Below are 14492 nucleotides of genomic sequence, written 5' to 3'. Positions count from 1 at the left end.
CAGGGTTCTTGTCTCCCTTCCCTCCCCTGCAACTTCTATTTCCCCAGAATGCAACCCCCATCCTCACGGCTGCTAGTTGGATTCGTTTCCGCTGCGCCACAGCGGGAACTCCTATACGGCGTTTTTGGTACATGCTGCTGATGCTTAGGGTTTCAGTGATCACATTTTCTGTGTGTCTCAAACATGCTGATTCCTCTCAAGTTCCAGTCCTGCCTGAGACTCTTCGTTCTCCTTTCCTTTCGTTCTTCCATAAATATTTTTATTGAGCATCTATTATGCACCAGGGACCGGAGAACCAGCAGTGAACAAGACAGAAAAAAATCCCCATCCTCTTGATCTTCACGTTGTCGTGGAAGAAAGACATAATAAAGAAATCAATGTGTGGAGCTCCCACCGTGGCACAGTGGGTTAAGAACCTGACGGTAGCTGCTCGGGTCACTGCAGAGATGTGGGTTTGATCCCCTGCCTGGCAGAGTGGGTTAAAGGATCTGGCGGTGTCAGAGCTGTCGTGTAGGTTGCAGCTGTGGCTTCGATGCAACCCTTGGCCCAAGAGTGTCCACATGCCACAGGTGTGGCCATTCAAAACCAAATAAATGTGTGGGCGTTCCCATCGTGGCACAGGGGAAACGAATCCGACTAGGAACCATGAGGTTGCAGGTTCGATCCCTGGCCTTGCTCAGTGGGTTAAGGATCTGAGCTGCGGTGCAGGTCACAGACAAGGCTTGGATCTGACATTGCCATGGCTGTGGTGGAGGCCGGCGGCTACAGCTCCGATTAGACCCCTGGCCGGGTAACCTCCATATGCCATTGGTGTGGCCCTAAAAAGAAAACACAAAACAAAATAAATAAATGAATAAATAAATTTGTAATATCTGCTAGTTAAGTACTATGAAGGAAACTAAGGCTGCCTTATGGGAGAGAAAGTGAAGAGGCTGCTCTTAAAGACAAAAGTCAGGGAAAGCCTCTCTGAGATGGTGACACTGAGGCCAGACCTGAATGAGGACAGGAGGGAACCACGCAGGGATCTGGAGGGAGCATTACAGACAGTGCAAAGGCCCTGGGGCAGGATCAGGCTCTTGGTGTGCTTGAGAAACCCAAGGAAGCTGGTATGGCTGGAGCAGAGTGAGGGCGGCCACCAACAGGGCAAAACAGTTGGAGGGAGAGGGGTTGGGTCTTGTTTAGATTTTTATCTTGAATGAAATGGGAAACCACTGGAAAGTTGGAAGCAGGAGAAAGACCTGCGCTGACATTTGTTTTACTGGATCCCCCGGGCTGCTGTGTTGAGAATATAGAGGGAGGCAGAGGGAGGAAGCGGGGAGACCCACAAGCTGAGTTCTGATAACCCAGGTAAGAGGTGACAGTGGCTTGGACCAGGACTAGGAGTGGAGGAGGTTGAAAGGGGCTGGTAGATGGGGCAGAATAAGACTCCTAGGTTTAGGGGTAAATGGTGGTACCACTGATGGATACAGAGAGCCTGCATGGAGGAGCAATGTGGGCAGATATCAACAGTTCAGTCTTGAATGTGCTACGTGTAAGGTGTCGGCCCGCTTGTAAAGTTCAGTGTTTCCAAAGCCGCCCTCATCAGAAGCATCACTGGGGATGCTTATAAAACACAGATTTCATGGCATCACCCTGAACCTACTTGATCAGATTCTTCAGAGGAGGGGCCTCGCAATTTTGTGTTTTAGGGTTTGTTGGTTTTTTGGGTTTGTTTGGGTTTTTTTTTGTCGTCTTTTTAGGGCCACATCCTTGGCACATGGAAGTTCCCACTTTAGGGGCCAAATTGAAGCTGCAGCTGCCAGCCTATGCCACAGCTCACGGCAATGCAGGATCCTTAACCTACGGAGCAAGGCCGGGGATTGAACCCACATCCTCATGGATACTCGTCAGGTTCATTAGTGCTGGACCACAATGGGAACTCCAGAACTCCCTGTATTTTAAACCAGGGCCCCAGAATTACTGATGACGCAGGGGTTTCAGGCAATGGCATCAGATAAAATCACTTAGGAATTTTAACTTTAGTTGAGTCCCTAGGAAATTGCTACAAGGATGCTCCACGGTCATCCACGACACACACTTCCCGACATGAAGCACGCATCTCCACCTCGAGCCATGCCCACCAGCTCCTCCAACCTGGAGGCCCCTCAACAACTGAACATCCTTGACCCCGAGACCACCTCCTGCCCTCAGACACAGCTGGACGCCTCATGCCACCTCTGTTCTCACCCATCTTTCAACCAGTGGATCCTTAACCCACTGAGTGAGGCCAGGGATCAAACCTGCATCCTCATGGATACTAGTCAGATTCGTTTCTCTTGAGCCACAACGGGAACTCTCAGATCCGGCAGTTTCCAAAACCATCCCTGTTTGCTGCCTCCATAAGCAGAAGGGGAGGTGCTGGGCCAGTGGGCAGGAGCTGGGAATTGTCCCCACCCACCCACTCAAAACCGGGAGAGATGCCTGATAAGAGGGTCACTTGCAAAGATCAGATGCTGAAACCGTGTACACGCCCCTGAGTCCTTGTGTTTTGAAGTAAGAGGCTTTTCCTTTAGCCTCCCAGGCCTCCCTTCAGTCTCAAAAAGCTGACACAAAACTTCACGATTAGGAAATATTATTACAGCTAAAAACGAGTTCAACAGTCTCCATGATGCTATACCCCGCCTCGGCCCACCCTCTGACTCCGACTGGCTTTTCAGAGGTGCTTCTTCCTTGCCTAACTGCTCTTCATTACTAATGGTTACTTTCTAGTTAGAGGGATGTCGCATCTGGTCGTTTCTTTTCCTATGAAACACTCCCTAACCCCTTCTGTCTGGGAGCCTTCTTCACTGCCAAGGGAAGGGCAAGGTATGATCACCCCAAAGACCATCAGAAACCATGGGACTCTGGCCTTGATGACTTTGAAATGATCTACGGCAGGAGAAGGATGCAGGAACCTCATCCTTATCAATAGATCTGTTTTTTGAAGCTAAACCTATAAAACCCCTTCCTGTCTTCTCTTAAGAGAGGGCACAGTTTGCCTGGCAAAGCAATAAAGCCTTTCTTTGCCTGGCAAAGCAATAAAGCTTTTCTTTCTGCTTCACCCCAAATTCTGTCTCTGAGACTGAACTGGTGCCAGTGTACAGAGGGCAGGTTGACACCTGTCTCCGTGGACATCTGTTTGAAAGGCCAGGGGTCTTGCTATCTGCTTTGCGCCTCCTGCCCCAAGGAAAGGAGAATGAGAGGGAAGACAGACGGAGGAAGAGCCTGTGCCCCAGAGCCCTCGCCATGGCAAGGTCGAGTGTGGCGAGGCTGTGGCAACACCGGAGCAAGTAAGTTACGTGGGCTAAGTCAATTACAAAGTCCTTAGCTAGGACTTTCACCTTTATAGTTTTTTTTTTTAAGGGATGCACCCCACAGCACATGGAAGTTCCCAGGCTAGGGATCGAATCAGCACTGCAGGCCTAAACTACAGCCATAGCAAGGCCAGATCCGAGCCTCATCTTCGATCTACACTGCAGCTCACAGCAACAATGGTTCCTTAACCCACTGAGCAGGGCTAGGGATCGAACCTGCATCCTCATAGATACTAGTTGGGTTCTTAACCTGCTGAGCCACAAGGGGAAATCCCTTAATAGATTACTTCTTAGCAGTTTTGGAGGTGTGTTTGGAGTCAGTCCCAAGTTCAAGTCTCTACTCCGGCTGTGCCACTCTGGCTAAGTTCCTTAGACCCCCTGAGGCTCAGAGTCCCCATCTGTAAAGTGCAGGTGCCAGGCTCTCCATCTGGTGGGGGTAACGTAAATATCATGCCAAGCCCAGGGTCTGGCACGTGGGAAACACGCAGAACACACTGATCTCTAACACCTCTGAATTTTTTTTATTTTTTTATTTTTGCCTTTTTCTAGGGCCACACCCATGGCATATAGAGGTTCCCAGGCTAGGGGTCTAATCAGAGCTGTAGCCACTGGCCTACGCCAGAGCCATAGCAACGCGGGATCCGAGTGGCATCTGCAACCTACACCACAGCTCACAGCAACGCCGGATCCTCAACCCACTGAGCAAGGCCGGGGATCAAACCCACAACCCCATGGTTCCTAGTCGGATTCGTTAACCACTGAGCCACGATGGGAACTCCGACCTCTGAATCTTAGGCGGCAAAGGCAAAACATACAGACTTCACTTCCTAAGCCACAGGGCCCACAGGTCTAAAAGGCGTTCCTTTGGACAAAGCAAATCTCCCATGAAAGCAGTTTTCAGAAACAGAAATATCCAGCAACCGGGTGTGCAAATATCACTTTTGACTAAGCACATTTTTCTTCTTCTGGACTCAAATCAAACATTCTCCCTCCGCAGGCAATCTGGCTTGGTAATAAAAGCCTCAGAATTATCACCCAAGCACTTTATCCTGAGTCTGCTCCTTCCCCGACGGCTCCATAAAACATAATCCTAATGGCAGCTTCTACTGGGCTCTCGAGGCAGCCAGGCCAGCTCCTTAGGCCATCACAGCAGCCGAGCAGTCAGACGGCACTGCAGGCCCATCTGTCCGGCTCCAACCGCCAAACGCTTTCTACCTGCCACGGGCCATCCAAGTGCTTCCCAGAATGACGTCCACGGTTCCCCCCCGCAGCAGAAGGCCCTGCACTTTCACTCAAGCCCAGGTTCACCCCAGACCCAGGAAACTGGAATCTGTGAGGCTGAGGTCTGGGAAGGCCAAGGTCACGGCTCTCGGCGGATGCGATGCATGTGAAGCAAGACAACGGCATCACACAGGAATCCCCCCTCTGTTTGAGAGCCCTCATTTCCAGCATCCCTGAGGCTGGAGTGTAAAGTCTCAGGGCTGGTTCTGGGCATCAAAGACTCTGCCTTCTAATTATTTCCCACGCGGGCCACTTGTTCACTCCACCCACAGCACCACCTCCCCACTGGGGGCCAGCAGCATATTACGCCGTGTGTTCCCCAACATTTTCTATTTACTTATTTATTTTGGCTTTTTAGGGCCCCACCTGTGGCATATGGAAGTTCCCAGGCTAGGGGTCCAATCCGAGCTGCAGCTGCCGGCCTACACCACAGCCACAGCAACACTGGATCCGAGCCGTGTCTGCAACCTATACCACAGCTCACAGCAATGCCGGATCCTTAACCCATTGAGTGAGGCCAGGGATTGAACCCACAACCTCGTGGTTCCTCGTCGGATTTGTTTCCGCTGCGCCACGACGGGAACTCCATTTCCCAATACTTTCTTGTGACCATTATCAAATACAGAAGCTGAAATAATTGTACCGTGAATCCCTTTAAATACGTCAAGATCCTAAAATGAAGTTAATAATTCTACAACTAATATTTTAAAAATAGGCTGTATTTGCTTTATCACATATTGATTGATCTTTTTTTTTTTTTGGTCTTTTTAGGGCCACACCCAAGGCACATGGAAGTTCCCAGGCTAGGGGTCGAATCGGAGCTACAGCTGCCAGCCTACACCACAGCCACAACCACACTGGATCCAAGCCGCATTTGTAAACTACATCACGACTCGTGGCAACACTGGATCCTTAACCCACTGAGCAAGGTCAGGGATTGAACCTGGGTCCAATTTCAGATCTACTTCCGCTGAGCCACGATGGGAACTCCAGTCTTTGTAATTTTAGATATCCTGGTAGGTGGGAGCAGTGAAGTAGTATCTTGCTCAGGTTTTAGCCTGTTCCTCTGAGGGATTATCGACCACTTTCCATGTGCTTATAGACCATTTGCGTGCATATTCTGTGAAGCATCTGTTCAAAACTATTGCCCCCTTTTTTTTTTCCTTTTTTGGCCACCCCAGGGCATATGGAATTCCCGGGCCAGGGATCGGCTCTGAGCTGCAGTTAAGACCTATGGTGCAGCTGCGGCAACACAGGATCCTTTAACCTGCCAGGCCGGGCCAGGGATGGAACCTGCATCGTAGTGCTGCAGAGATGACACCCATCCCATTGCGCCATCGTGGGAACTCCATGTTGCCCGTTTTCTTTCTTTATTTATGTTTGTATGTATTTATTTATTTATTTATTTAGCTTTCTAGGGCCGTCCCTGAGGCATAGGGAAGTTCCCAGGCCAGGGGTCAAATGGGAGCTAGAGCTGCCAGTCTACACCACAGTCACACCAACAATGGACCTGAGCCGCGTCTGCGACCTACACCACAGCTCGTGGCAACACCAGAGCCCTCACCCACTGATCCGAGGCCAGGGATGGAACCCTCCTCCTCATGGATCCTGGTCGGGTTCGTTACCGCTGAGCCACAAGAACTCCCGGTGTAACTTTTGACCATGTCAGTCACTCCACATGCTCCTATTTCTGTGTCCTCATTTCCACTATCTTTTGGCCCAACGATCAATGAGACCTCAAAATCTGAAGCAGCTCCATTAGCTGCTCATTTCCTGAATGCCACACAACTGCACCTTCCCCCCTCCCGGGCCACGTGACTTACCCAGGGCTTTGGTGAAGGCAGACACCAGCCTCCAGTGGAAATCTTTCAGGACAGCCTTCTATTGGCCCCGGGCACCCTGCATAGGGGTTTTCTTTTCTGTCTGTAGTGCAGGCCTGTTTTGCTTGATGTGGATTTTTGTTCAAAACCGGTATTTCTTTTCCCACATTTGGAACGAAAAGCGAAGCAGCTGCCCGGAGATCACATCCTAGCCTCTTGGCCCTCCCCCAACTCTGACAACTGTCTCTCCCTGAAAACCCCTCCTCCCTGCACAGGGACCATCCCAGCTCCCCTGCCCCCATCCTCCAGCCCCCTCCCCTTCACCCACAGCAGGCTTTTCTTACCCGTGGCACTTTGGACATTTGGGGCTGGATCGTGCTGTGCTGGAGGCCTGCCCTGTGCATCGTGGCACATTTAGAAGCATCTCTGGTCTCTAGCCGACAGATGCCAGCAACACTCTCCTGTCCACCAGACCCCAATGGCTCCCAGCACTGCCAAATGTCCTGGAGACAGAAGTGTCCCTGCTTGGAACCACCATTCTAGGGTATAGAGGCTCAGGGGGGCCCATGGCCACCTGGCTGAGAATCAGATTGCCCAGTCTGCTCCCTGCCAACAACTGACAAGCAGGGCTGGCTCCCTGCTCTGAAGGAGGAGATGTTGCGGTGAGATCCAGGGTCCAGAGTCCCCTCCCCACCACAGACCAGCCTGACTTGAGACCGTGCCTGGCGCAGCTGTCACCCTTCACCTAGACAGCGTCCCACACTCCCCCGCGGGGTTTTCTTCTGCATCCCCTTTCGGGCTGAATTGTGTCCCCAAAAGACAGGTTGCCATCCTAGCCCCAGCATCTCGGAATGTGACCTTATTTGGAAATCAGGTCATTGCCGATGTGATTATTGAAGATGAGGTCACCCTGGGGTTGGACGGGCCCCTGATCCAATAGGACTGATGTCCTTATAAGAAAAGACTCCCTGGAGTTCCCGTCGTGGCGCAATGGTTAACGAATCCGACTAGGAACCATGAGGTTGCGGGTTCGGTCCCTGCCCTTGCTCAGTGGTTTGACGATCCGGCGTTACCGTGAGCTGTGGTGTAGGTCACAGATGAGGCTCGGATCCCGCGTTGCTGTGGCTCTGGCATGGGCCAGTGGCTGCAGCTCTGATTAAACCCCTAGCCTGGGAACCTCCATATGCTGCGGGAGCGGCCCAAGAAATGGCAAAAAGACAAAAAAAAAAAAAAAGAAAGAAAGAAAAGACGCACGGAGGGCAGGTTACACAGGAGGAAGGAGGCCGAGACCAGGGTGGGCGGCCATAAGCCAAGTAACGCCCAGGAGACCTACAGAGACAAGAAGGAGCCCCTCCAGCTTTCAGAGGAAGCACAGCCCCGCCGGCACCAAGATCTTGGGCTTATAATCTCCCAACCAGGGAAAAAAAATGAATTTTTGCAGTTTTTGTTTTGTTTTTCTTTTTAGGGCTGCACCTGTGGCATGTGGAAGTTCCCAGAAGCTGCAGCTGCCGGCCTACACCACAGCCACAGCAACGCAGGATCCGTGCCACATGTGTGACCAAAGCTGCGGCTCATGGCAATGCCAGACCCTTAACCCACTGAGCAAGGCCAGGGATCAAACCAGCATCCTCACAGATACTGTGCTGGGTTCTTAACCCGCTGAACCACAACGGGAACTCCAATTTCTGTAGGTGTAAGCCATGCAATCTGTGGTCTTTTGTCACAGCAGCCTTAGGAAACGAATCCATACCCACACCCCTATCTTGAGCTCGGCTTCTAGGGACCCCCAAGCATGGCCAGCTAACCTTCCTACTTTAAGAGCGTAAATTCCAGAGCAAGCTTGAGATGGGCAATAGGAGCCCATTCCTCTTTCAACGTCCATGAGCGTTTCTTTTCTTGTCTTTTTTGGGGTGGTGCCCTGGTATGCGGAAGTTCCCAGGCCAGGGATCGAACCTGCACCTCAGCAGTGACCTGAGCCACTGCAGTGACAACACTTGCTGTGCCACCAGGGAATTCCTCCAGAGCCTTTTGTTCTGTGAGAAGGAAGAGAGGAAGGAGGAAGGAGGAATGGAGGGAAGAAGGAAATTCACTTTGGGGGCCCTTCCCTCCTCCCTCCTCCACCCCTTCAGCAAATATCCCTGAGCTCTTCCCCTGTTCCAGGAGCAGGCAACAGAGAAGTGAACAAAACAGACAAAAGTCACTGCCCTCAGGGGGGGCCCACACTAGTGGGGGGGGACAGAAAATAAAATGTACAGACTGTGAGATGATGACAAGCACCAAGGAGGGGAGGAAAAAAGGGGAGTTCTGGTTTCCGCTCAGCAGAAATGAATCTGACTAGTATCCATGAGGACACGGGTTTGATCCCTGGCCTCGCTCAGTGGGTTAAGGATCCGGCAATGCTGTGAGCTGCGGTGTAGGTCACAGATGCGGCTCAGATCCCGGATAACTGTGGCTGCCGTGTAGGCTGGCAGCTGGAGCTCCCATTCAGCCCCTAGCCTGGGAACCTCCATGTGCCATGGGTGCGGCCCTAAAAAGAGAAAGGAAAAAAAAAAAAAAAGTGCCACGGAGAAAAATAATGCAGAAGAAGGGGACAGGCAGTTTGTGGGGTGGGGACCTCCTCTGGCATCAACTACAGAGGCTCCCACAGCCCCATCTGGGTGAGATCTTGGCTCAAGCAGAGCGGCACATCTGGGCTCCCTCGTTTTTCTGTCCTAGCCCTTCTGTAAGGTTAGGGGCGCCCGTCTAGCCAGCGTCCAGCCCGGGCAGGGTTCACACCCACCCAGGGCCAGGATGGCGCCCTTCAGAACCACCCCTGAATTTGACGCACCCTCCTTCCCTGTCTGCCCCTCAGCCCCCAAACCTGCTTCCTGGGATCACCTCCTAAGTTAACGATCTGCACCCAGGCCCTGGCCTTGGCCTCAGCTTTCAGGAGAAGCAAACCAGGGCCGATGCCCAGGAAGACTTGGCGAGATAGTTCAGCCAAGACCTAAAGGGGCTGCGGTGGGAGGGGAGAACGTCCAGGGCCTTCCAGCGACGTGGAGGGTACAGCTGGCAATATGGAACTTGTTGTGTCAGGTGGCTCTCCCTCTTTCAATGTAATTTTTTTTTTCTCTCTCTTTATGGCCACACCAGCAGCACATGGAGGTTCCCAGGCTAGGGATCAAATCAGAGCTGCAGCTGCCAGCCTACACCACAGCCACAGCAATACCAGCCCCGAGCTGCATCTGCAAACTTCACCATAGGTTGCGGCAATGTCACATCCTTAACTCCCTGAGCGAGGCCAGGGATCAAACCTGAATCCTCATGGATACCAGTCAGGTTCTTAACAAGCTGAGCCACAATGGGAACTCCTCAATATGATTTTTTTTTTTTGGATAGTTGAAAACTCAGTGATAATCCAATGTCGAGGAGGATGCCTGGAAAACACCCAGTGTATCCCGACGGTGTGATGGGAAGGAGGATTGGGGTTAGAGCAGACACTGCCAAGATAGTGCCCACCTTCTGGCCGTGACCGCCAGCTCCTGCACTTTTTTGGCATTTCCGGATGTCCACGGTCTCTCTACCTGCCACTGTCACGGGCACTCACAGTGGAAAGGCTCTTAAGCATGTCTCACACGCATTCCCAGTTTCCCCAGCAGGGTTCAGCTCCAGTCACCCACAGTGGCGGTCGGCTCAGTAACTGCATCCTTTATGTGGCTTTCCTACCCTCTCCCGACGGTGCCTCTAGGGTCACCTCCCTATTAACTGACTTGCTCTGCCTCGGGGTCTTCTTGTTCCTGGGGGATCCATACTAAGAAAGGGATGGCTTCGAAGACACACACACACACAGTGAGGTACCCCCTCCAGTCCTCATGTTTAATACCTGCATCCCGAATGTGATACTGGATCACTAAATCCTCCGCCGGCAAAGCTCAGCCTTGGAAGCACCTTGCCGTATCTGATGAATATCCCATCTGCATCACACAGGATCATTGTTCCTCCTGCGTGTGGACAGTCGAGACCAGCCTCTAGACTGGTGGGGGTTTTCCTTCCCTTGGGAAGCCCCCCCCCAACACACACACACATCTTTCCACTCACAGTGGGTGCACTGCTGTCCTCCAGCCCACAGAATGCCCAAGGGAGGGACCCTAAAAGCCCACTGGAGAGAAAGCCTCCTCCATGGGGGGGCTCCCCAAGCAGCCAAAATTGCACCTCCCTGGGCTGGAAGAAGAAAGGAAGCTCATCTCACAGTTCGCCTAAAAAACATCCATCTATCATCCCGGTCTTCAGCCCTCATTTTATTTTTCCCCAATCAATTTCTAAAGTCAAAATGACTGATAGCTTCATATCCTGGATAGTCATTCTCCTTAGTAAATACCCCAGCATCAGTGACAAAAAGCTCCCAGGGCAGTGGTGGTTACATGAATGTATACATGTGATAAAATTTGATAGAACTACACACACACACACACACACACACACACACACACGGGGTGGTGCATGAAAAAAACCTGGTGAAAACTGTGTAAGCCCTGTAGTTACCAACGTCTGTTTGCTGGTATTGCTAAGACACTCAGACCACGTAAGATTGATCACCAGGGACGCTGGATGAAGAACACACAGGACTCTGTCCTCATCTTGCAACTTTTTGTGAGTCAAAAATTATTTCAAAATCAAAAGTTTGAAAAGTGCAAAAAAATAAAAGTTAAATACGGAGATGCAAATAACTCTTTTTTTTTTTTTTTTTTTTTTTTCTTTTTTGGCCGACCCCGCAGAAATTGGGAGTTCCCAGGCCAGGGGTCAGATCTGAGCTTCAGGTGTGACCTCCGCAGCGGCCATGCCAGATCTTTTAACCCTCCATGCCCCGCCGGGGATCAGCTGGGGGATCGAACCTGCATCCTGGCGCTGCAGAAACCCCCAGGATCCCCTTGCCACCGCGAGAACTCCAAAAATAAGCATTTTTCTCACAAAGCTCCCAGGAGGAAGCCCTGCCAACCCAGCCCTTACCTGAGAACTGGGAATCAGCGCCTTCCACCAGTGTCCGCCTTTCACCAGGTCGACCTCACACAGAGGCACAGCCACCTTGCCAATGACACAGTGGCGCGAGAACTTGTCAAAGTCCAGCACGGTCAGGAGCAGGGTCCTCCTCTGCGCCTCCAGGAAGGGGATCTCGAAGGTGTAGCGCTCCTCGAACACGGGCTTCTGGGTCTTGCGCTTGACCCCGGTCTGCTTGGAGTTCTTCTGGTCCGGGAGGAGGCAGATCTTGACGTAGGGGTTAGAATGCGCCATGTCCTGGCGCGCGCCGTCGTGGGAGATGGGGGGCGGCAGGTCCCTGGCCTCGATCACGCGCACCGTCAGCTGGTTGTGCAGCAGGTCGTACTGGGTGCTGAAGTGCAGCATGCCCAGCTGGTACTTGGACAGGATCTCCGCGTCCGTCAGGAAGTCCACGTCATCACTGTTGGCGTCGAGGGAGTAGAGGCGGGGCTCGAACTTCCGGAAATAGTCATCCGGGGTATAGGTCCGCCTGAGCACCGAGGGCTGGATGGGTTCTTTCTTGGCGCTGAGAACGCCGAACTCGATGGGTTTAATATCGATGAGAGGGGAGCTGGGTCGTCTGGACTCGAGACCTACACGCCCATCAGAAATAACAGTGAACACCGCGAAGGACAGGACCCAACAAGGGCCAATTTATGAGATCTCGGCAACATTGCCTAGATTTGAACATGGTTCTGTCTGCTTCGTGACGCCCTTGGCCGTGTGCGCCCTACTCCTTGAAATCCTCTCACTGATTCTGCAAGAGGCCGTGTGTGGGCACAGCCATCTTCATCACCGTCATCACTGTTCTAAACGCCCTGCATGTACTGCGTCATCTCGTTTTCACGAGGTATCAGCTAGTGACTGTTATCGCCACTTTACAGAGGAGGAAACAAACGTAAAAAATTTTTGTTTTATTAAATTGTAGTTGTTTGGAGTTCCCGTCATGGCTCAGTGGGTAACGAATCCGACTAGGAACCATGAGGTTGCAGGTTTGATCCCTGGCCTCGCTTAGTGGGTTAAAGATCCGGTGTTGCGGTGAGCTGTGTGGTGTGGGTCGCAGACCCCCCTCGGATCCCGCATTGCTGTGACTCTGGAGTAGGCCGGTGGCTACAGCTCCGATTCGACCTCTATGCCTGGGAACCTCCACACGCCGTGGGAGTGGCCCTAGAAAAGGCAGAAAGACAAAAAATAAAATTAAATTTAAAAACATAGTTGTTTTACAGTGTTGTGTCAATTTCTGCTGTACAGCAAAGTGACCCAGTCATACAGATACATACATTTTCTCATGTTATCTTCTATCTTGTTCTATCACAAGTGATTGGCTATAGTTCCCTGTGCTATACAGTAGCATCTCATTGCTTATCCATTTCAAATGCAATAGTTTGCATCTATTAATCCCAAACTCCCCGTCCATCTCACTCCCTTCCTTTCCCTCTTGGCAACCACAGATCTGTTCTCCATGTCTGTGAGTCTGGGAAATAGAAACTAACTCACCAAAGGTCATACAACTAGTAAGAGAAGAAGACCAGAGTCTACTAGTCCTGTTTGTTTGGCTCTAACCATTAGCCTATACTGCCTCCACTTTCGCAAAGTGGACTCTGAGGCTGGCGGGCCCGGGTCCAGTCCCAACATGAATACTTCCTAATGAGCCACGTGACTCACTAGTAATGAGCCATGTGACTCGAGGCACATTTCACACACCCGGGTTTCTGCATCCCAGCACCCATCTCAAAGATTGTGATGAAGAATCCTGAGCGATACACAGAGAAGGCTCAGCACAGCACGTGTCCATGGTGAGAGGCACTACATGGTAACTATTACACATCTTCAAGGATCATATTCACATCTTGTCACGGACAGGGTGCTTCTCCCTCTCCGTCAACCAGCAGCGTTCACTGCTCCCAGGCTCATCAGCCAATCTTTGATCATCCTTCTATTCTGACAGTGACCTTATGGCATTCTTTTTCTTCTTCTTTTTTTTTTCTTTTTAACAGCCGCACTTGTGGCATATGGAAGTTCCCAGGCTAGGGGTCCAATCAGAGCTGCAGCAGCCGGCCTACACGACAGCCACAGCACACAGCAACACCGGATCCTTAATCCACTGAGCGAGGCCAGGGATCGAACCCACATGCTCCCGGATACTGTGCCAGGTTCTTAACCCACTGAGGCACAGTGGGAACGCCACATCCTTCTTTTTTAAAGCAACGCATTGAGGCATGATTGACATACCAAAAGCTGTCCATACATGTATATTCTTTTCCCTTTTTTTAAGCCTCTCTCGGGGTGGCCTGGGAATGACTGCCACCCAGTAGTGGAGAAGGGCTTTTCTTAGGGGTTTTTGGAAACGGGAGCTAGAGAAATTAGGGTTCGGAGGACTTTAGCATGTGGGTGATTTTCAGAGCCTAGACAGCCAGGGGGTGTGAGTTGCGGCAGGGGATCAGGGGAGATGGCGAGGAAGAGGCAGGAAGACACCCACAGGGAATTCTTCGAAAAGGCAGAAAACCGCAGAGCTCTGGTTCAGAAAAGAGAGTTCATGGCCTTGGTAATTTCACCCCAATTTACCTTCCCCAGTTGCGCTGGCATGGATTTGCTTCCCATGAGCCCTCAGCCAGGTGTGTAGGTCTCCAAAAAGCTCAAAAAGCAGTCCCTATTTAATATGCACAACTTGATGAGCTTGGGGATAAGTATGCACCCGTGAAAATGTCACCACAGTCTATGCCATTAACATGTCATTACCTTTTTCAACTATCATTTTAAAAATTAAAATAAAAAAAATTTTAATGCAAAAAAAAAAAGAATGGATAGGCAATGTGGTCCTGCTGTGTAGCACAGGGAACTATGTCCAATTACATGTAATGGAACATGATAAAAGATAATATGAGAAAAAGAATGTCTATGTATGTATGGCTGGGTCACTTTGCTCTTCAGCAGAAATTGACAGAACAATGTAGATCAACTATAATAAAAAAAATTTTTTTAAAAAACATATCCATCACCTTCAAAAGTTTCCTCCCACCTTCTGTTTCATTTTTTGTGTGTGTTA

General features: G+C 51.0%; 1 protein-coding gene across 4 annotated transcripts in view; it reads right to left on the bottom strand.

Annotated features, from left to right (window-relative positions):
- Positions 1-14492, bottom strand: part of SYT17 (synaptotagmin 17) — a 101060-nt gene that overhangs the window by 70958 nt on the left and 15610 nt on the right. For all 4 annotated transcript variants that reach the window (XM_021086545.1, XM_003124573.5, XM_013987721.2 and 1 more), the window contains exon 5: positions 11420-12039. In XM_021086545.1, coding sequence (XP_020942204.1) covers positions 11420-12039 — 620 coding nt within the window. The remainder of the gene's footprint in view (positions 1-11419; positions 12040-14492) is intronic.

This window comes from Sus scrofa, chromosome 3 (genome assembly GCF_000003025.6).
Source record: "Sus scrofa isolate TJ Tabasco breed Duroc chromosome 3, Sscrofa11.1, whole genome shotgun sequence".
Classification (NCBI taxonomy): domain Eukaryota; kingdom Metazoa; phylum Chordata; class Mammalia; order Artiodactyla; family Suidae; genus Sus; species Sus scrofa.
The sequence above is the reverse complement of the archived record's forward strand: the minus strand, read 5'-3'. Positions and strand labels throughout refer to the sequence as shown.